This window comes from Epinephelus moara, chromosome 18, assembly GCF_006386435.1.
Source record: "Epinephelus moara isolate mb chromosome 18, YSFRI_EMoa_1.0, whole genome shotgun sequence".
NCBI lineage: Eukaryota > Metazoa > Chordata > Actinopteri > Perciformes > Serranidae > Epinephelus > Epinephelus moara.
Window position 1 is genome coordinate 21804534 of NC_065523.1, and position 23680 is coordinate 21828213.

The 23680-nt window shown below is 41.3% G+C and overlaps 2 protein-coding genes across 4 annotated transcripts; both read left to right on the forward strand.

Annotated features, from left to right (window-relative positions):
* The first annotated feature begins 1010 nt into the window (after window positions 1-1010).
* Window positions 1011-6675, forward strand: LOC126405658 (hsp90 co-chaperone Cdc37). 2 transcript variants are annotated; one of them, XM_050069488.1, is made up of 9 exons: window positions 1011-1106; window positions 1217-1411; window positions 1668-1949; window positions 3515-3620; window positions 3716-3831; window positions 3982-4104; window positions 5135-5317; window positions 5409-5480; window positions 5589-6675. In XM_050069488.1, the coding sequence occupies exons 2-9, from the start codon at window positions 1304-1306 to the stop codon at window positions 5727-5729; spliced, it is 1131 nt and encodes a 376-aa protein (XP_049925445.1). In that variant the 5' UTR covers window positions 1011-1106; window positions 1217-1303; the 3' UTR covers window positions 5730-6675. The 2 variants fall into 2 exon arrangements, with proteins under 2 accessions (XP_049925445.1, XP_049925444.1); XM_050069487.1 differs by having other exon boundaries at window positions 1033-1411.
* A 3823-nt stretch (window positions 6676-10498) lies between these two features.
* Window positions 10499-21884, forward strand: tyk2 (tyrosine kinase 2). 2 transcript variants are annotated; one of them, XM_050068724.1, is made up of 24 exons: window positions 10499-10659; window positions 11185-11387; window positions 11487-11607; window positions 11694-11826; window positions 11922-12085; window positions 12966-13341; window positions 13434-13619; window positions 13939-14096; window positions 14191-14308; window positions 14397-14580; window positions 14722-14828; window positions 15384-15551; window positions 15688-15775; window positions 16032-16159; window positions 16550-16685; window positions 18015-18166; window positions 18267-18417; window positions 18497-18588; window positions 18672-18861; window positions 19214-19332; window positions 20566-20738; window positions 20824-20941; window positions 21054-21164; window positions 21257-21884. In XM_050068724.1, the coding sequence occupies exons 2-24, from the start codon at window positions 11204-11206 to the stop codon at window positions 21398-21400; spliced, it is 3501 nt and encodes a 1166-aa protein (XP_049924681.1). In that variant the 5' UTR covers window positions 10499-10659; window positions 11185-11203; the 3' UTR covers window positions 21401-21884. The 2 variants fall into 2 exon arrangements, with proteins under 2 accessions (XP_049924681.1, XP_049924682.1); XM_050068725.1 differs by having other exon boundaries at window positions 10500-10687.
* The last annotated feature ends 1796 nt before the right edge of the window (window positions 21885-23680 follow it).

Sequence of the window (23680 nt, forward strand, 5' to 3'; positions counted from 1 at the left end):
ATTGTTACATCATGTACAATAAATATTCATTGCATGAATGGCCAATCAGAATACACTCCACATAGTATGAACAATCTTTTACTGCTGTACCCTGAAGCAGTTCAACTGCAAGTCCCTCGCAGACGAAGACAAAAGTTTTTTCTCACCCATAAATGGAAACTTCTCCACATTATTAAGATTATTAAGCATGATCTAATACAGAAAACAAAAATAAAAACTTGATGGTAGGGCAGGGACCGTGCATTATAGAGGAGGATACTTTGTGGCAGACCAAAAATGCTGTCTGAAGGAATTTGTCATTCAGTCCTGCTAGGGCAGAATAAACTTCACAATATTCACCAGAGTTATCAGGCAGACACAATATAAAATACTTAGGTAAGGCTACGTCTGTGCATTATTGAGGGGGGACTTTTGCAGAGAGGGGATATATTTTGTTGCAGGTTGAAAATGCAGTCTGAAAGAATTTGTGTCCCCCTAAGAAGAATCTTCTCCATATTCAGCTGGATTATTGGGTATGATCTGAAGTTCACAAAGAATAAAACAAGCCTACTTTATTGGTGGGCAGAGACTGTTAATTATACTATTATCAGTATGATGATGATGATGTACATACCCTTTAAGGAGAGGGGGTTAAGAATCATTTAGTACAATACCCAGGGTTAGACAGACCAAGACCACCTGGTAAATTGTCACATTATGACGAAAAAAGGTGCTTTACGAGGAAAAACCTTGGTTTTAAACATTCTCAATTCAGTGCAATTAATTATATGGAATTGTTAACACATACTGATGAATAAAAGCGTTTATTTTGGTATGAGAGCCATGTTTTACATTGCAAAACCTTGTAGATAAAACAGCAATACTTAAACAAATAATATACATTTAGTACATTTAGCTATTCTGTGATTTAGGCCTGCTTAAGTGAAATCAAGGTGTAAAATATGAGTCTAACTTCACTGTATGTGTGCTCGCTCCCGCGGCCCCGCGCGCACACGACAGCGTCTTCCTACGTCCTGGAGACGCAGTGACGCGCTGACGTCAAACGGAAATTTGCAGCAGCAATTCTTTCTAGAAATTTGTGGCAGTTTCATGCTAGCCCGCGCTAGGTAGGTCTCCTTAAGTTTATCTTGGCAAAACACAGCCAGCAGCTGCTTGGAATATAAACACATATTTCTTAGAACTGCTAAGTGTTTTGTTTTATCTGCTTTTTGACCAGAGATTCGGGTTAGCTCCGTTTAGCCCACGAACTTAGCCGAGTCATATCCGAAGCTAACGCTGTTTGCGTTAGGTTGTTCCTGGCATCATGTCGAGGATAGACTACAGCGTGTGGGACCACATTGAGGTGTCAGACGATGAAGATGACACCCACCCGAACATCGACACACCCAGCCTCTTCAGATGGAGACACCAGGTACAGATTTAAAGATGTTGTATTCACTGTAACAGGTTCACGTTACACTGTAACCGTTAGCTGGTAAGGTTAAATGCTTCCTGTGCTTACTATGATGCTGTATACAATAGAAAATTATTACACTGGAGTAACTGTTAGGTTGTAACTTGTTGTATAAGCCCTAGATCTGAGAGATGAACCACCATCTCCTCAAAGAGAGCATTGACTCCTTGAATCTGTGGACTGATTTGTGACTGTTGAAATATTTGTGTTTCAGGCACGTGTGGAGAGGATGGAGGAGTTTCAGAAGAAAGGTGAAGAACTAAACAAGTCACTCAACGAATGCCGGCGTAAGCTTGCAGAGACACAGAAGAAAATGCAAGAGCTGAACATCTCTTCAACGGACGACGCCAAAGCAGAGCTGAGCAAGGTCCAGACTGAGGAGAAGAAACTGAAAAAGGAGGAGCGGGACTGGGAGAAGAAGGTGGCCGAACATAGCCGGGAGGAGAAGAAGATGCCATGGAACGTGGACACGCTCAGCAAGGAGGGTTTCAGCAAGGTTAGACACATAGAGGGTGTTTCCAGATAGTTCACACACCTTATAAAACATAACTTAAAGCCAGTCTTTGAATCTGTATCACCAGCCACTATTTCAATACAATGAGAGAGTGGTTTAGTAGATTGCTATAATACAATAGTAAAAGGCAAATCCACTGATAATAAACATAACACTGGCATTATTTTATTATTTTTATCATCAGCCAGTTCCCCAAAGAGAACAGAACCAACAATCAGTGTATTCTGGTAACGGGTATCACCAATGTAGGCCCCATTTCTGTGAAGCTGAGCCACATATTTCTTGATTAAAATGAACATGGTCAGTTTACAACATTGCACTTACAATATCTGGAGAGTAGCTTTGTGTAGCTCAGGGTGGGAGGCAGTTTTATGTTGACCCTACTGAGAAGAATATACTGTAGTGGCTGTGTTCATTGTGATGAAGGAATATACCATCCAGTTCATATACCAACAGTTTTTGGATGACACTGGAGTTCTATAGTACTGAGAAATATATGACTATATCAGACTTTGGCAACAAAGTCAATATTTGTTTGGGTACAACGAGTGTTGGTTTTGATCTAATGATTATCAAAGGTTCATACATGACGTCTCGCAAGGTATACATTCTCAATAGCAGAATAACAGTACATTAGGTGGGCATTGAGCCCTCTCAGATGATTATATTAGTGTTTATATGCATGGTCCATGCTACAAACAGTCTGATGGGCTGCAGTTCAGATTTCAATTACAAGATAGGGCTGTGACAATAACTGCTTCACTGCAATGATGCTGCTGTGGTGATTAGGTCATCACCATGATCACCGCTTGTTTTGTTTTTTTTTTTGTTTTGAGCCAGTATAATAATTGGGTCAACAGGCAAACCATGGTGATACATTGCTTTTTCACTGCAGTAAGAAAAATCCATATCGCCACAGCCCAAATTAGTGAAGTGTGCAAAGGCAGCTTGACGTCACCCAGTTTGGCGTTTCGACTGTCACTATCTTGGTTAATTGTTGCCAGAAGTGACCATATGTGGACAAGAGGGTTGAGATGTGGAAGGTATGCATTACTACGCCTCTATCCTGATTGACAAGTCACTGTGGCAATGCCTGCTTTAGTGTGTATTTACTCTAAATGGGTCCATAATTTACCAAGTGAACATCATGTTGTATTGAAAAAAACTTGAAACTAGCAATTGACACCATTAAGTCAGGAAAAGTTTACTGAGGTAATAAATCAAGTGAGAGGTAGGCTCATTTTCTCATAGACTTTAACACAGTTGGATATCCTGCTGACCAAAGATGCAGACTACATACACGTCTTTTATACAGTCTATATTCCAGACTGTGTTATCCATTCATATTTTTTAAAACACTGTATGTCTTGCTTCAGTTGTTGCCTCTGTGTCTGTGCCTGTGTCATGTACATATCTCTGACTCCTACTGCGATTTTCTCAAACACGTGTTTACATCCTAGTTTTCAGTGATGATGTGATATTTTCTCTACAGATATCAGAGACACAGTCTGTAATGATGATTTTCTGCCTCTGTCTGTCCTCCACAGAGCATTGTTAATGTCAAACCTGATTCTTCCGAAGAGACCGAAGAAGAGAAGGAGCACAAGCATAAAACCTTTGTGGAGAAATATGAGAAGGAGATCAAACATTTTGGTAATGACTAGTGACATCCATTCATCCAGGCATGTTACGGGATATTGGTTTTATATGAAAGTAGAGATGATACTTCATTGCTGTCTTTACTACAGGCATGTTGCGACGTTGGGACGACAGCCAGAAGTACCTCTCTGACAACCCTCATCTAGTATGTGAAGAGACTGCCAACTACCTGGTCATCATGTGCATTGACCTTGAAGTAGAGGAGGTACAGAGCAGAATTTGTTTTTTAACATTTTGTTCTAAGAGAACTTTATTAAGTTTTATGGGCTGTAACTGTGGGATCCTCGTCACATGCTACGAATTCCATACACAAAATATGTGCATTATTCTAAAAATGCTTCCATTTTTTTTGTAGAAACACGCATTGATGGAGCAAGTGGCGCATCAGACCATTGTCATGCAGTTTATTCTAGAGCTGGCAAAAAGCCTCAAGGTGGACCCCCGCGGCTGCTTTCGTCAATTCTTTGCCAAGATTAAGGTGACTATGTTTGAATGTTAGAAAGCCTAATTAAGTTAAAGTTTGTTTGCCCCCTAAGTGCGATTCGTTTGGGCAGGAGCGAACACAGCAATTGGACAGAGACCTTCTTGAAGAGATGGTCTCGGTCCGGTTCTAAACAAACTCTGGTGCGGTTCGTTCGTGAGTGTTCCGACCTCGATCCCAACCAACTGCAGTCGCATGACACATTGTTTGGGTTAAACATGAGCATGTTACAGTCCTGGAGGATTCTGTACTGCCTTAATATGCACATTCAGCACATCCAATGCACCGTAACATTGTTTCCCAGTTGGAGCGGCGCCTCGTTTTCAAACTGTATGGTTTGACTGAAATGAACAATGACAGCAATATAGTCCACGATGACCAGCACTAAAGTCAGCCTGCGTAGTTGTCCCTCCACTGTGACATTAGGAAGTGTCACATTTATCTTGCAAGTGTACTCTTCTTCAACGTTTGGTTCACTTCCTGGATTTTTCCCACATGGAAATTCTGACCAATCAAGAGCAGCTTTCTCACTCAGACATTTTATCTGGTCCACTTGTAAGTGCCGCTGTGAGAACACGAACCAACTCTAGGCAATTATGCAACTTTGTATCAGAATTAGTCCCTGATTCAGACCAAAGCAAGAGAACTCTAGGTCTGAAAGCACCCTTAGAACGATCGTCCAGAAACTAAATTTAGTCTGTAGTTCCTCTAGTCGAAACGCAGGTTAACAACTAAGTTACCACCAGGTTGTAAAGCAGCATTTTGTTGCTCTCTCAAGCCTGTTTCACCTCAAAACATATCCAGCAGTGATGTCAAGGGGTACTGCAGTACACCTGTACATCCCTGCAGCAAGGTGAGACGTTCAACCACTGGAGGTCAGCAAAAGCAAGATTTTCAAGGTGTGTCAAGTTACTCAAAAGATTCCTGTGTTGCAAACACCACAATAAATTCAAATAGTATTTGAAGTATTCAACTAAATGCTTCTTTGTATGGCCATTAACACACTGAATAATGTGTTCCCTCACAGACAGCAGATCAGCAATACCAGGATGCTTTCAATGACGAGCTGGAGTCATTTAAGGAGCGGGTTCGGGGCAGAGCGAAGATCCGCATCGAGAAGGCCCTAAAGGAATATGAGGAAGAGGAGCGACAAAAGCGTTTGGGACCTGGGGGGCTAGATCCTGTTGAAGTGTATGAGACACTGCCAGCTGTAAGTTCTTTAGTTTTCAAGAAACATTAGTGCTCCCCTTTTATCTTGATGTTAGTTTAAAGCGCCTTACAGAGTTTGTTCTCGATTGCAGGAGATGCAGAAATGCTTTGATGATAAGGACATCCAAATGTTGCAAGATGTTATCAGCAAAATGGACCCAACGGTAGGTTTTGTATTTGAAGCTTATAGTGAAGTCTGCTGAGAATCTTATTTCAGTAATGTAAATGTCTAGGTGTGTTTTTGTACCTCTGATTGTTTTGTTTTGATTTAGGAGGCAAAGGCTCACATGAAGAGGTGCATAGACTCAGGGCTGTGGGTCCCCAACTCCAAGACGGACGATGGGGATGAAAAAGAGGAAGATGCTACCTATGAAGAGGTGAAACATGAGCCGGAAGAAACTAAGAAGGAATGACCAACATTGATCCCGTGATGTGTTGTTTCTGCAAATGTACTTACCCACTGTATTGCAACTCCACTATGTGTATGACTAGTTTGCCAATAATGGATCAAAGAGATAACGTCTGTAAAATACTTGGCTGAGATTTTAAGGAATACACCACCCACAGAAGTATCATTTGTGTATCAGTGACTCACTCCATGTTACCTTGAATTCGTGATGAACAATTTTGTCTCTCATATGCCTCTGGAGTGAACGAAGAATCCAAAAACTGAAAAAATTCTTGATGAGTTGGAGTAAACGGGATTCCATTAACAACAGCAAAACAATATCATATATACTGATCAAACAACTGGATAAATGAGACTTGGATTAATCTGCACAAGTAAATGGATGTTTATACGGCCCCCTTTTACTTCAGTTTATTACAAATGCGGGCGGTTTTTGGATTCTTCGTTCACTGTTGAGGTGTGCCAAATAAACAAAGTTTTCTTCAGAATTCATTGAGACAGCGTGAATAACTGATACACAAATGGTCATTCTGCGGGTGACGTATTCCTCTAAGGGATTAGCGCTCACTTATCTGCACTACGTTGCGTCAGTAACTCCTGCTTGGAACAGAAACTGCTGCCCGTGTTTAGGTCTTTTATTCGTTTGGACTTCGGCTGTGTTCTGACATTTATTTGTATACACCTGTCAAATTACGTGGGAGTGTATGTGCACACATGCCTGCCTGCTTTGTTTGTGCTGTTGTATAGTTAAAAAACCTTCTATACATTTTCAGGTTGTGCATACAGTGAATTGAAAGGATGAATTTTTTTGTCATTTCCAAATGTAAGAGTTTTTGTTAGACTTTTAGGGCTTGAGCAACCGATGTATTCAGATGGTCATTTCCCCCAAAGTGACATTTTCTACAAACTTGCTTAAGTAAAGGTTGAATTATACCCAACTCTTCAAAAAACAGGTGTTGTGGTTGTGTCTATAAACTCAAGGTGTGGGTGACATGCTTTTCAATTCATAGCTAGAGGTCAAAAGTGTGAGTCATGAGAGACTCGCAAGAAAATAATCCATTTGCGAGCCCGGTAGCCGTGGTAACCACTGCTTTTTGATGAGGAGGTACTGCATCTGTGCACAGGTTTCATAATGAACTGGCATTTACAAATGACATTGGCTCTACATAGTGATTTAGTGGCACTGTGGATCAATAGATGGATGTGCTGTGGCCTTCAGTACATCACAGTATACATCAGACATTAAGACAGCAACTAATATTAAACAAACTCACTTTAAATGCTTTTATTTTGAAGGTCAGACTGCTTTTGCATTTTACAATTAAATACAAAATGAAACAGCACATAGAAAGGCATCATTTTACTATCACTTAATAAGACTGCTCGATGTTTATGTAGGAGCTATTGTTAGAAAAAAATAACCTGTTTCTCTGCTTTAGTATGAGGTAATTGTGATAAAAATCTGGAGACACCTGGTTGTGTTACCGGGACTGCCTTACTTTGCAAACAAAGTGAATGATGAGAGGCAGCTGAACCTCCTTGTTGTCTGACAAAAGACAAAACAAAACAAGATACCATCAACATTTGACAACAGGAAGACAAAGGTGTCTGCAGGTGTCCTGAAATAGCCACTGTGTGGAGGTGGGGGTGAGGCTTCTGACAGGCAGGTGCACCGTACACATCAAACAACAAACGTTTATGGAAAAAAAGGCAAGTTGAAATGATAAAATCATGACACCTAGTGATGAATAGTGGACCCACACCATGACGGGAAAATTGGATAAACCTGTCTACTATAGATTGATGTGTTTGTATTGACTTCGCTTATTTAATGGCTGATGAAAAATTATAATAGTAAGCATTGTAGACCTTTCCCAGCAGACCAGTCACTGCAGGGTAAGCACAGGTGTAATGACGTCATTAATTATGACCTCATGCCATTTAAGAGTCATTTATGGTTTTTATTACACCTGTGCCCTACAATACAAGGCTAGTAATGTTTAATTTTTGTTGACACAGTGTTGGTTTAATCCTGAAATAGTATTAAGGAAATTGGGCTGGACAGAACAAAATCAGACACAACTATAGTATACATATCCATTGTATGATATATGATGGATGATAAACATTTGGTGGTGGAGGAAGTACTTGGTCCTTTACTCAAATAAAAATACTCACATGTAAAATACTGTATTACAAGTAGTCCTGGTTTCACAAGTATTATTAAGTTAAAAATAAAAGTATGTATTTGGCCCCTATTAAAGTGTAAAGAGTAGTAGAATATATAACAATTTTATAAATGTATCATATAATGTATGTTTTTTTATTGTAATATTAATCTACAGAACTGGTATTTAGCTGTCAAATAAATGGAGTGAGCTAAAAAGTACAATACCTGACACAAAAATGTGCATAAGTACAGCACAAAAATCATGTATTTATTAGTTACTTTCCGTCGCTGTAAACATGTGAGTCGATACTTTGTGATGCCTTCTTGATGTTGGATTTGAGTCAATATTTTTTGGACTATACACACAGTTTAAAAAATGTAGGATACAGAGTGGAATTGTGGAATTTGCAGGTTGAGGCATGAGTAAAATATGAGAATAGGAGCTGCAGAAATCCACACCATTGAAACATGTTAGCACAGAGACAACTCCTCAAAAGGACTTTAGTTTAGTAAGTGAAAAAGTGCAGACTAAAACCACTCTAGAGATGGTACAGGTATGTAATCTCATGTAATGTTTCACCTATTGCTTGGATTTAGTTCAACTTTGCACTAATGTCTGCTCTGATATCTGCCCTACATGTTAGAGCAATATGAATATCAATGTATGTATAAAACTAGAGCCTTTGGGCTTTTAAATACAAAGATGTCACAGGCAGAAATTTCACACACATGCCTCCTTAAAATAAAGTTACTTTTACCAAGGTAATATATGGTATGTTGGCACAGTTTAGACCATCACATCAATTAATATGCTTTGCACAAAACAATAAAACTTGTGCAATAAAACAAAATGTGTTAAGTAAGGAGTTAAATGTATATTTTTCATGGTAATATGTAACAAAGTATGCAAAAATAATACAATAATCTTGTCTCTTTTTACTTTTGGAAATATATCAAAAACAAAATTTCAACCCCAATAAACTCCGTGGAGCTCAAGATTTCAATATGTGTCTCTTACAACATTTAAACCAGACGCTCCAAGCTCCACTATAATAGATAGGCTACTGTTAACATTTTTACTGATTTCAAACAAATTTAAAATTCTTTTGAGTCTTCAAGTTATTCTCATTCACATAGTCTTCATTCATTCTCTAGGTAATTTTTAGCGTTGGGAAGGTTACAACATTGTGTCCATCCATCCATTTTTATCTGCTTATCCAGGGCCTTGTCGCAGGGGCAGGCCAACAAAGCATTTCAGATGTCCAGGTCCAGCACTTCCTGGGTGTTCCCAGGCCAAACGAAATATGTAATCGCTCCAGCATGTTCTCGGTCTGCTACCTACCAGTGGGACGTGCCAGCAACACCTCCAACGGGAGGCACCCAGGAGGCATCCTGATCAGATGCCCGTACCACCACAACTAACCCCTTTCAACGCGAAGGAGCAGCGGCTCTACTCCGAGCTCCGTCTGGATGTCCAAGCTCTTCACCACAGCGCCCGCATTACTGCAGACACTGCACTAAACCGCCTTTCCATCTCACGCTCCATTCTACCCTCACTCATGGAGCAACATTATAGCCCCATTTCCACCAAATACTTTCGGTATGGTACCTGCGGAACCCAAAATAACCCTTTAGACATGGTACCTAGACGCTAGTGTATTCACCACAAACAGTACTCTTACACGTGGACGGGGTTATTGTCACCCACTGCTCCGTCCAGCACACACTGTATTTCCTCATTACTGGTGACACAGATGGAAGTCTGTGCCTTGTTTATCGTCCACAGAACAAGGCTGCACGCAACATTTTCAAAACAAAGGAACGCAGCAACGACGCTCCGGGACGCTTTCTTTTTCTCCGAATGAGGATTGAGATATATGCCGTTCACATAACCACGTCCAAATTGACATACATAAACTCTTGATGACCCACTCATTACTAAAAGTGTATGTCATATAAAAACTAAAGTAATGGTCAAAGTTGTCACAGTGAAATTTAAGGTGTGTTGACGGATTGCAGTGTTCACAGCTCCACCTTTTAGTACCAGATCTGTGTGCTAGGTAACCCAACAGAGGGGTGACCAAAAATGGGGACGGTACAGCACGGTTCCATTGGTACTATCCACAACTTTTCACAGTGGAAACAGCAAAAAAGCGCACCAAACTGACTGAACTGAACTAAAACTGAATATTGCTCAGTGGAAACGAGGCTTACGTGTGTGCCTAATTCACGTCCCTTGCTCTGTATGTTATCTTATGCTCTGTAAGGTGACCTTGGGCGCTTTGAAAGGTGGCAAATGTATCATTATCATTATTAGTTTTTGGACTGTAAAAAGTGGAGGAGCAAAAACAGTCCCCTGTCGTCCCCCCCCCGGTAAATTACGCCCCTGTGAATAACACAGCAGGCTGTGCTACTGGTAGCCTACTTCAATAAATAGCTACAGTACTTCCTCCACCTTTATAGCATAGTCCCAGCTGACGAGACATCATTGTATCACCATAAATGTCAACACTCTTATTGCAGGCGTTTATTTTGAAAGATCAGCCCATGTGTGCGTGCGCGCGCGCATGCCCGCTGAAGGGAGTGACCATGTTGGTTTCAGGAAACCAGCGGTCTGTCGGTCTGTCGTCGCTCGCAGTTCACGAGAACTCAAGAGTAGGAGGCGAAGGGGGAAATACGTCCATAAGATAATGAAGCCTGACTCTCACTTCGTGTCACCGCGTTAGGGTTTTACGCAACTCCGTCAAAAGCTCGACGTTAAACGGTAAGACACTTCGTTGTCACACACGTTGGTAAGTTTCACGGTTATGTTTATAGTCATGTTTACATGTTTATCTGTAATGGTGTCGGTACACTGTGTGTGAGGGCGCGTGTGTGTTTGGGACACTGTGACGCAGTCGGTGTGTGTGTTTTATATATTTTCTATTTAAGAATATATCTGCCGTTGTGCTTTATGGTGCTGTGCAGTGTTGCGTGATGTAAACAATTAAAACGAGGAATTACCCCCGGAAGGCCCTTTAACAAATTGATTATCTGACATATTTTTAGGATTTTTGTTTTACATTTGTTGTCATTTGTTAACCTATCATGTTAGTTTTTTTAACTGAACAGTGTAATATGGAAAATACCGAATATGTGACTACAAAAAAACGCAAGGTGTCGTTGTGTAATTGCTCTGACGTTTGTGTTTACGTAGGCCTTAATGGGTACGTGCCTTAATGCAGTGCATCAACCTATCAATCATACACTATACTAATATGTAGGTCTTTACTCTGTGCGTGTGTGTCAGTGATTTGGCTGTGCCCACCATGTCCAGAAGTGGGTGGTCCAGGCGTTCAAGGCAAGGGGCATTCCCAGGCCTGCCCGACCCCCCTCAGGGTCCGGGCATCCATGTCTACTTGTTCTGCTCAAAGGAAGGTGAAAGATATTTGTCTCACACAAGCGGAGGAGTCACAGCAGAGGACTTGTGCATCTCAGCGGCAGAGGCAGTAGGTGAGAGTGAAGCAATAGACCGTCAGAGAGCAAAAATGAAAGTATGGAGTTTACTTTCATGTGGTATTTTGGTAACACCCATATGTATTAATCCCACAGGGATAACTCCTCTGTGCCATGTATTGTTTGCGCTGTACAACCCGCAGTCACGGTGCTGGTACAGTCCAAACCATGACTTCAATCCAGACAACTCCAGCCTCGTTCTTCACTACTGTATGAGGTCAGTGTAATGCTGAATCAAGAAGGAAGTAAGATGGAAACACGCTGGGATCATTCACGCTATTTGTCATCTCTCCTTGTACCTAGGTTTTACTTTCGGAATTGGCACGGGCTGAATCAGAAGGAGCCAGCTGTGTCTCGATATTCTCTCAGATCCGGGACAAATCAGGGCGGCTCCCCACTGCTTGAAATCGCATCCTTACAATACTTATTCTCCCAGGTTGGTGTTTACCATGTATGGATAGAGCGCACATTTTTTTGTTGTGTTCACAATACCTAAGTACCTAACCTCTTTACTTCTAATGTCTCCAAAAGGCTAAATATGAGTTTGTGAACGAAGTAATACAGATGGAAGACCTTCAGTCGGTGGAGGATATAAGTCGCTTCAAAAATGAAAGCTTGGGGATGGCCGTGCTTCAACTCTCTCACCAGGCATTGCAAACAGGTTGCACCTTACAAGAGGTTGCTGAAAAAGTCAGGTAATTACTTTGGGAGGATATGGTACAATGAAATAGTGAATAATGATTAAGTGCACTTAAAGAGATACTTTACTCACAAAATGACCATTTATAGATCAGTTATTCATGCTGTGTTACCTTGAATTCATGAAGCAAACATTTTGGTGAATGAAGAATCCAAAAACGTCAAACACTGTTGATTAATTGAAGTAAACGGGAACTCAGATAAACAACAGCGAAACTGTATCAAAACATTTGTTTACCATCTCTCACACAACTCGTGCAGGACAATCCAAGTCTCCTTTATCTGGTCCCATGCTCAGTACTTCCAAAACAGGTTGCATTGCCTTGCCTTCAGCCCTTTCTAACCCGGACTAAAAGCATAGATAAGTTTCACTATGAGTCCCAGTCCGAAAGGTCTGAATACAAGGCAATGCAACCTGTTTTGGAGGCAGTGAACATGCGACTCGGTAAAGGACACTTAGATTGTACTGCATGAGTTGTGTTTAAGTTTGTTAACATACGTTTTCATAGAGTTTTGCTGTTGTTAAACCTGTTGACTTCAATTAATCAACAATGTTTGCTGTTTTTGGATTCTTCGTTAACGTTTTCTTTGCAAATTCAAGGTAACACAGCATGAATAACTGATCAATAAATGGGCATTTTGTGGGTCTATAGATCTGTAAATTCATCAACAAATATGTTAATTGGCTATATTAATTAGAATATGTTTTGATGATAATATATATGTATTTGTCTCATTATAATTAGGTTGTTTGTTGTACTGTTTCTATCCTATTTCCTGCCATGACAATCCAGTTTCTCCTTTGGATTATCGAAGCTTCTGGTCTACTTTAATTACTGCTTCCAGGTAACGTCTAAATATCTCGTTTTCTTTCAGCTTCTCACATTGCATACCGAGGACTTTTGCCAAACAGATTTCCAAAGACAGCTTCCTGACAAAAATCAGGATGCGGCGGGTGTTTGCAGAGTTTGTGCAGAAATTCCAGCACACCGTGGACAAGGGACAACTAGGCGCCCATGAGATCATGTATAAGTACATCTCTACTCTTGAACACTTGGCACCACGTTTTGGTACGGAGACCTTCCCAGTATCCCACCTGGAACTGAGAGAGGACGGGGATGAAAGCAGCTCTTACTCCAACACCACCCACGCAGCGGGTGCCTCGAAAGATAACTTCAGAATGCCTGCCACACACGAGATAATGGTGTCTGGCACCAAGGGGATTCAGTGGAGAAAGGTGTCCGCTCAGAAGGTCAGAATTTCAAGCCTCTGATGGTCTAATTCTTTGGTTTGTTGTGTATTTTTCTAGTGTGGACATTTTGTTCATTCAGTCTCTTTACCTAGGCGCAGGCAAACAGTTACCTCAGGAACGACTACATGAACTACATGAAGAAAACAAAACAACAGTCCAGCCAACCGAATGCAAACACTCCTAATAAATGGACCTCCTTCTGTGATTTCCCTGAAATAACTCACATAGCCATCACCGGAGATACTGTGTGCATTAGCACTCAGGACAATCACTGCATGGTGAGAGTACTTGTTTATCCTTTTATGTAAAAGCTGCAGTACATTAATTTAATTGGTTAATGTGCTTGTGCTGCATTAGTCCAATTGATATGCTGTCTATTAGTCATTCCACTGATCAGATTGTTCAGTCTATAAAGAGTCTGAATATACTGTACAGTTTATGCCTAGGTACTCATATATTCTCCAGTTCTATATGTTGATGACTGTAAGAGCTTTGGGTTTTGGTACGCTTTGGGCTTTTATTATGTTTTGAATTTGTATGTGTCTGTAGGTGGGAGCTCTGATTGTAAGCTAGTGGTGTTTGTGTATGTGTATGTAGGAGGTTCAGATGAACTCCAGCCAGGAGGCCCGTTCCTTCATCTCCCTCCTAGATGGATACAACCGACTGACTGCGTTCGCCCACCACTATCTTTGTCATGAAGTGGCTCCCCCAAGGGTAGTGCTGAGTGTAGCAAATGGACTGCATGGACCTATGCAGTGAGTTTTCTCCTCATACACATGCACATACAGACACACGAGCAGGCTATAGAGGAACACAGCGTGTTATATCACAACTCTGGTGTGCTTCCAGTGATGATTTTGTGCTGCTGAAGCTGAAAAAGGAAGCAGCAGAGGAGGGAGCTTTCCTCGTACGTTGGAGTGCCGTGGACTATCACCGCATCATCCTGGCTGTCCTGAGCAAAAATGGGGTAAGTCACCGCCCACGCTCCGCTGTTGAGATTATTGCGATGCAGTGACAGTGAAAACTTGTGCACTTGTGTTTATTGTGGCTCACAGAATGGATCAAAGCCGAGCCACAAGCAGTTTCGGATACACCACAAGGGTTCGATGTTCTCTCTGGAGGGATGGGACAGAGAATTCCCCAGCATGAAGGAGCTCGCAGAAAGCCTCAAGACCTATGTCCTCAAGTCTGGTCCAGACACTTTCACTGTCAAAAAATGCTGTTTGCCAAAACAAGCAGGTTTGTGTTCACTTGGCTTTTAATTCCAGACACATATTGCTGCTTTATGTGAAAATCTTCCGGTGTATTTTGAAGTTACTCAGTGTTGTGGTATAATTAGATCCTAACATAGGGTTGTCTATGTGTGTTTCTGTGCTGTAGAGCTATCCAACCTTCTGGTGATGAGGCAGGGTGCTCACACAGACTCCTTGTCCCTAAACATGGCCCAAGTACGCTTTCACCAGATCAAGGAAAAAGACATCATACAGGTGATAGAGTCCGACTTTCTACCTGGTTTATCCCACGAGAGCCATTTTCTCATATGAACACTGGACAATGTTAAGGCGAGGGCTGGTGCCTGGGCAAAGCATACAGGAGGCAGGACATGACGCTGATTACACCGCAGTCACGTAGCCGGTTCATAATTTGATCATAAATAACTTAGTCTTTTGCAGTTCCTTGAATTTGTCTGACAGTTTCTGCTTTGGCCCTTTCTGACAGAAGCTCCCAAATCTGGTGTCATCTCTCCAGACATTTTCGTTGCCATCTTTGTGTAAATGATCTTTGCATGATAGAAACATCATCAACACGCCCACTCGTTTGCTGGAAATTCTCTGGCAAATGACTTGCTCTATTCACACATGGGCTCAATTGTAAAGTACACAGACTTTGTACTTGGGAGCTGGCAGGATAAAGTCTACTAAATGTCCAATCCAAGTGATTTCAACAACTGCCTTCTCGCATACAGCTCCCCTGGGTAATTTGTAGGTAATTTCATGTTTGCAGGTCTGTGACTGAATAGTGAGTGTTTTGTTTATGAGCAGGAACAGCATCTGGGCCGCGGAACCAGAACAAACATCTACTCGGGACGTCTGCTGGTGCGTGGTGGAGAACATGAGGATGATGACGAGTTCAACAACAACTCCGCTGACCGCAAAGGGATCCAAGTGGTTCTCAAGATTCTAGACCAAAGTGATAAAGATACTGATATAGTAAGCCCTGTTATCTTTAATAGCTGTAATGGTAACCAACACTCAAAATAATAACAGTGGTAGAATGTATATTAACATTTATTACCATCTTAACTCTCCATGTGTCTGATCTTTGCTCTCCTTTTGTCTTTCTCAGGGATTTTTGGAAACCGCAAGTCTCATGAGTCAGGTGTCCCACAGGCACCTGGTGTTTGTACATGGCATGTCAGTCAAAGGATCTGAAAGTAAGAGCAAGAACACTTTTCACCTTCACAAACTCAGGTTTAACTTTTAGCTGCATTACTTCCTCGTTTGCTACTTCCCCATCACACACATGTTCTGTGTCAACAGCCAATTTATGATTCCTGTACCAAGTGAACCATGACGCAAATGCAAAACCAATCTCACACCAGTCTATTTTAAAAGTGGTGCTACCTGTTTACATTTTGCTGTTTGCTATATCATATATTGGACCCATCAGACGTGTTTCTGTCTTTACAGACATCATGGTGGAAGAATTTGTGGAGTTTGGGCCTTTGGATGTTTTCCTTCGCCGAGAAAAGGCCTCAGTGACACCTCAGTGGAAATTCATTGTTGCAAAACAACTTGCGAGTGCCCTCAATTATCTTGTGAGTTCAAACCCTACTTTGTTTTTTTGTTGTATGCCACAAATTATAATTCAATACAATTCACTTCCCTGACCACAAAGCAAAGTGGACATTAAAGTGAAGTAAGACAACTGTTGTACAAGTCATCTCCAGATAGTCTTAGACCTTACAATCAGCCTCTGTAAGCCAGTGGGGCAGAGAAACATGTAGAAGCTTTCCAACTGGACACCAATTCATAAGTCTGAGCCTCAGGCAGGAAATTATATAATCTTTTATCAGACTAAATGTTACATGCTGCAAGTGCATTTCTTTTTTGCTTGACGACTATCAGCGTTAATAGTTTGTGTTAACTTTATTTTAATACTCCACATCCCAAAAGAGTTGATGCCATTACCATTTTCATCATTGTAGGAGACTAAACGGCTGGTTCATGGAAACGTCTGTGCTAGGAACATTCTGGTGGCGAGGCGTGGTCTGGAGCAAGGCACTACTCCTTTTGTCAAGCTGAGCGACCCAGGGATTGCCCTGAGCGTCCTTTCACGCGAAGGTCAGTATCAGAAACTTCACCACTTTACTCAAACTCTTAATTGACTTCAATTTACAAGACAGTCTCAGTCAGCTTCAGATGTTCTGTATTTTATGTTCTCTTCTGCCTTATTTTAATCAGATTTAGGAAACAGGAAACTTCAACCAGACCATTTCCTGTGACTTATTTCCTGTTGTCTTGCAGTTTTATCTCGCAATGTGTCATTCAAAGAGTAGGTTCAGTATTTTTTAACCTAGGCCCTATTTTCTTCTGTTTTATGTCTAACTGACTAATGGGAAAAACATTTTTTTAAACATCCAGCATTGAGCCAGACAGCTTCAGATGGCAGCGATGAAACAGGATGCAATGTAACCATTCAGGGCATGTTTCACCATCAATTTACATCCACTAAAACTGCTTGTTTTTGCTTGTGATATGTTCAGATTATTAATTTAAAGATACGTAAAGTATCCATACAGAGTTAGACATTTTTGTGAAAGCGTAAGGTCGTTTTGGTCTAACCAGAAACAGCCTCAAAATCACTATCGCCAAACCCACCAGACTCCATTTAAATAAACTGTAATTTAATCATAGTAAAACACACCTTAGTCACTTATTCACAGAAACAAACTAACACTCAAAAAAGCCATCTTGGGACATATTTCCACTGTTCTAACAATTACCAACTCTGGTTTAGTAGAAATAAACACTTTCTTCACCCACTTAGATGTGACAATATGCTGGCTCTATACACACTCAAATAAGTGTTTATTTAAATGGAGTCTGGTGGTGGTGGTGATAGCGATTTCAGGGCTATTTCTGGTTAAACAAAAAGGATGTTACTCTTATACAAAAAGGTAAGGTTTCTCTGTATGGATACTTCCCATAAGCTAATATAATGATCTGAGCCTGCCAGTGCTTGTTTTGAGGCTGCCGGCTGCAACCCTCTCCCTCAATACTGGACCTGTTTCAAAAATTGATGTTCCCATTAGTCACTTAGACACAAAACATAGCATAATAGGGTCCAGGTTGAAAAATACCAAAGTAGCCCTTGGCTGTCAGAAATAAAAGACTCCCCATCAAAAAGTTCAGATGTGTTTTCAACCATCCTGGCTAGTTTTCTCTGCAGTCTGTGATCTGATATCATTAATTTTTTGTGTCTGCTGAGGTCATTCAATATAAAAGCAGAGCAACAGTTTCCAACACTTGCTCAGTTTCCTCAAACTAAATTCTGCTGTTCTTCCTCAAAAAAGTTTAACCAGAGCACCCACAGCCTGAGATCACCTCAACATGTTACATGTTAATACATCATTTCAACATCATTTCAATTATCCCTGTTCTGTACTGCAGAGCGTCTTGAGCGCATCCCGTGGATTGCCCCTGAGTGTGTTGAAAGCGGTGCATCCATTGGCAACGCTGCTGACCAGTGGAGCTTTGGCATCACCCTGCTTGAAATCTGCAACAATGGCGATCTTCCCATGAGTGGCAGCACGCTGTCTGAAGTAAGCTCTTTATTTCTCTTCAGCCACAAGCTGCAACTGCCCATTTTTTCCATCTGACTTCGAACTGTAACACCGTAACCTTTCCCTCCACCCTGAACAGAAAGAGCGCTTTTTTCAGCAAAAGGGCCGTTTAGCTGAACCATCCTCACAGGAGCTGGCCACTTTCATCAGCATGTGTTTGACCTACGAGCCCGTGGAGAGGCCTTCGTTCCGCACTGTGCTCAGAGAGCTCACCGAAATCATGATCAAGAGTGAGTCACCTTTTCTTTCTGTTTTGCTTTCATCCTTTCTCAGTGCATTTGATAATGTGTGTTTTTTTTCTGCACTCAGATCCTGATATATCCCCCAGCGAAACTCTCCCTGACACAGACCCTAGCATATTCCATAAACGGTACCTGAAAAAGATGCGGGACTTAGGAGAGGTGAGTTGTAACACCACATCACCTTTTGTCTTCTTTCTCCTGCATGTTAGAGTGTAACCCACTGCTCATTGTTCTGTCTGCAGGGACACTTTGGGAAGGTGACTCTCTACTTGTATGACCCGACCAACGATGGGACAGGAGAACGTGTGGCAGTGAAGGCTTTGAAACAGGAAAACGGTCATGTGCCTGAGGGCTGGATGAAGGAGATTGAGATCCTGAAGTCCCTCTATCACTGCAACATTGTCAAGTACAAGGGCTGTTGTACTGAGCTGGGTGAGTCCTCAGCTGTCATCTGCCTATCTCAGATATGATTATTGAGATATACGGCAACATACAGCATCTGCATGTGCAAAGGAGTGCTTGCTCAGTGTTCTTTTTTAGCTTGGAGTGCTCAGTGGATGATTCAGGGAATCGATTTTTGGTTCCTGCTGTTCCTCTGTAAATACTGAAAAAATCTATTCGAAGTGCAGCACCGTTTCCCTTGTTTGTCAATATTTTGAGTTTTCGATACACAGCAGGCTGAGCGCCACAGCCCTTTCAGCACCAGGATAGACAACAGGTCATTCTTGCCTTTGAAAAGTAATGGAAATAGGATGATAAAAGCAGTTCCATTGTCCATTGACAGGAGGACAAGTGGTGCAGCTGATAATGGAGTACCTTCCCCTGGGGAGTCTGCGAGAGTACCTTCCCAAACGTAAACTGGGAATGCAGCAGTGCCTTATGTTTGCTCAGCAGATCTGTCAGGTGAGTTCAGGGGGTCTTCTTAATATTCCTGGTGCTGTGTGCAAACTGCAGAGATGTCTGTTTATGTTCTCCTTCCTTCAGAGGAAGCTGTTTACAGTACACTTGAAATTGCCATGAGTAAATAATGCACCACATTTAGATTTAATTTCATTTTGTTGCACTCCAGGTTTCGGTGTATTGTCATTAATTCATTTCACGTTGAATAGTTTAGTTGCACTCACATTATGTTAAACTGTGTTTTCTGTCAGTAAATAGGAAAGAAATCACTCAGCATGTTGTTGATTGTCGCATCATTTGCATCCTTGTCAGCCAGTCAGTAAATTTCAAGCCTGCCCTGACATTTTAAATTTGTCATTTTATCATTGAATTTACATGTTATTGTTTATAATATACTTTATATTAAACAATGCCTTTAACAGAGTACATTATACTTTGTCATGTAAAGTTTAATAAAACTTGGCGCTGAAATTGAGGCACTACATACCCAATATGTGTACTGTATCAGTCAAAATACTGTTGTGTACATAAACAGTAGTATGTATCATTTTGGATATATTGACCTGTAATTACCACGTCAGAGCCTTCCTGTCAGTTGAAGATGTGTAACCATGGTAACCTGTGCCAACCTCAGCTCTACTGGCAATATAAAGATAATTTAATATAAAACATAGTATGTCTAGCAAAATGAAATCTTACAATTACACTCAAATTGAAGCACTATTGACGTTACAGAGCTGTCTGTTAAGAACATTTTCATTGACCGCATTGCATTGTGGGATATTTATGCCAGTGTAGTTTCCAGTGTGTGTCTACTGTAGTATTTCACCCAAAATAGTATGCAAATCACGTACTACTGGTTTCATACCAAGGTTTTGGACATACTAAAACATCTCACAAACTGTTTTTGCATATAAATAGCCTGAGAGTATCGAATTTCGGCACAGCATAAGAGCCGGCAGCCATGCTAGCAGCTCTGTGGGGCTGCACCGTAAATCCGAATGCCAGCATGCTCACAATGAATCAATGTCAATCAGTCCAATTGCTGTTAAGATGTTTCAGTCTGGACCAAAGTGGTGGAAGGAACGACTGACAGCTAACTGCTAGAATGGCTAAAAATTACATACTAGAGGAAACTTCAGAAGATTACCAGTTTTTTTTGGTTTGAAATCCACATTTTGCCTCACCCATTCAGTAATTGCATCCACCTTGTATTTCTTTCGCTCTTTTTTAAAGGGTATGGAGTACTTGCACTCGAAGCGATACATCCATCGAGACCTGGCCGCCCGTAATGTTCTAGTGGAAAATGACAATTTGGTAAAGATTGGAGACTTTGGCCTGACCAAATATATCCCTGAAGGCGAGATCTACTATCGTGTCCGTGAGGACGGGGACAGTCCAGTGTTCTGGTGAGTTCATGCAGCACCTAACAGTGTAATTCAATGCATTGTGCTGTGACTTTGGCCGTTAAACTGTATTTTTCGTACTGTATAGGTATGCCATTGAGTGCTTGAAGGAGAGCAAGTTTTCCTTTTCCTCTGACATTTGGTCCTTCGGCGTTACATTGTATGAGATCCTGACCCGCTGTGAACATCGCCAAAGCCCTCCGATAGTACGTCAGCACTCCTGTAGCTCAAACCTGCATGTTTTCATGTGAGACTAATGAAGTCAACTTTGAATCCCTGAGTTAAATGTGCAATATACTTGTTTGTATTTTGTTGTAGAAGTTCTTTGAAATGATGGAGGCAACCCAGGGACAGATGACTGTGATGGTACTCATAAAACTGCTGGAGAAACAGCTGCGATTACCTCGTCCCAAAGACTGCCCGCATGAGGTAGCATGCCCATTATATACTATTGACATTTTATTGACTTTATGAGTAGCTGGATATTTTCAAAATTACTTTCTCTTTTCTTTTACCACCAGGTGAAGCTGTTAATGGAGCAGTGCTGGGCTACAGAGCCGGCACAGCGGCCATCATTCAGCGACCTCATCGAAAAGTTTGAGGCTATTCGCCAAACATACAACTGGCAGTCTAATATAAACTTTTCCTTGGCTCAGATTTGCTGATCGGGACTCGGGAAAATCTACTTGTGTACATGTCATCACTTCACCACTATAACAAGCATATATTACAGCCAGTAATGTGACTCCTGCTGTGCAATGCCTACTGTCTCCATTTACACAGACATCTTTATGCTTTTGGTTTCTTTTTGATAGACTGCTGTCTCTCATGTATGATATTAACACGACGATAAACTCAATCAGTGTGAGTTTTTTTACTTGACTGATTAGTTAAACTTTATGAAGAAAGGTGATACCTGGGGCCGAGTGTCAGCTTTTGTCTTTCAAATGTTATAGGTTTGCATATATCACAGTAAGTATTAAGAATTTCTGTAAGGTTGGGAGATAACTATCCTTCATTTTATGTTTTTTTGTACATTGAGTGTATGTTACCTTTGCCTTCTTGATTTTGTATAAAGCAAAAGAACAAATTGAAAATCTATGAAGCCATTTTTCACACGCCCTTTTATTAAAGACTGAAACAGATTGATGCACGTGTCAAAAAGTGGATGAAACTGTTCTACAGGATGTGAAACAGGGCTACATCTGTTGCATAAGAGCTCACATAAGCTAAAGGATGTGCTATAACAAGCTTCTTTTTCAGACGGGTCACTGACCTGAGGAACAGTCTGTTCTAATGTGGTGTTGTCTTGCGAAAGATTAAAACATGCCACACACCAGTGCAGTTCTTGGCAATAATGCCCCTACAATCTTGCTGCAGAGCAACACAAAAATCATCAGAAACACTGCTGCCCTGACATTGGACTAATTTGTTCTAATGTTAACCACATAGAGCTGAGGGGGAATGAGACAGGTTAAATTACACAGATGCGTCACAGACCAATAAAGAACCATCTGACACACCTCCCATCCTGTTCGGCTGCAAGTTAGGAGCAGCCTAGTGCAACAGACTTACACTGTTTTGCATACAGCTTGAGAAAGACCAAGCCTCATACACCAGGTAGAACCTGATGTATGGACATAGTCTCAACCTTAACACTGCTACAGACATTTGTTCTACATAACCCACTGGACAAAGCTGTCTAGACAGCCACAGTCGTGCTCATTGCAAATTAACAGCTACAGAAGGATCTTTTGTTTTGCCAGTGATGTTCCAACCACACTGTCAACATAACAGACCTGCTGTGAGCGTCGTACTATGTGTTTGAAGAACCAATGGCTAGTGTGAGGAATGTGTCACTGGACAGACCTCAGTGTGGCCACCGTCAGCTGGGACTATGTGTGCATTGTAGGAACTGTCCGGCCAACTGTATTAAAAATGAGATTATGCAGGGAAACCATGAATGTAGCACATTTCAATACATGCACCAATATCTTAAAGGGATAGTTCAATTTTTTGGAATTAGGTTAGTATAGGGTGTCATACCAACAGTAGGTGTAAATCAGCACACTGCCAGTTTGGAGAAGCAGGCTTGAGTCTGGCATAGAAGCGAAGAAGTGTACTTATTTTAAACACTGTCCTACTTAAAAAAATATTACCAGTTAGCGTGTACTCTATATTGAAAGTATTTTCACTGCTGGTAGCTGCTGGTCTACCACTGCCTCTGTCAGTTAGTTTGCTTGTGTTACTGTGTGTCTTTGCCGTTTAAAAGTTTTAGTTCAGTTCAATGAAAGTCACACATTAAAGCCCCTTTCCACTAGGCAGTACGGTACGGTACAGTTTAGTTGAGTATGCTTTTTTTCCCGTTTCCACTGTGACAAGTTGTGGATTGTACCAATGGGGACTGTTTCGTACCGTCCCCATTTTTGGTCACCCGTCTGTGGGATACTAACACATAGCCTAGATCTGGTACTAAAAGGTGGAGCTGTGAGCACTGCAGGATGGCAGAGAGTCACTCTTGCTCAGGGCCGAGTTGTGGCTGGTTTTGAGGCTTATGTAACCACTGTTCATACCATGGAGAGTTTTACATATTAGTAAACTGTAACTGTAAATTGAAAAGATGTTTTGCTGCCTCTTGCATCAGTTGAAAAATAATTAACTGGGCAGACTGCCAGCAACAATTAAGGTGGAACATTTACTTGTAATGTTACTCAATGCACGAGTTTACAATGTGGATCCATTAGCACACCTAAAATTGAAAAAAAAAAAAATAAAGCCTTGCAGAGCATTGTTCCTGTGGGCCCCGACAACACTAAACCCCTGAGCTTGCCTGAGAAGGACTGAATGCACAAACCTGCTATTTTTAAATATCCCATGGAGAGAGACTCTCACTGCAGCCTGTTCTATTTTGTTCTGAAAATGTCAGCATGCAACCTTGTTCTTTG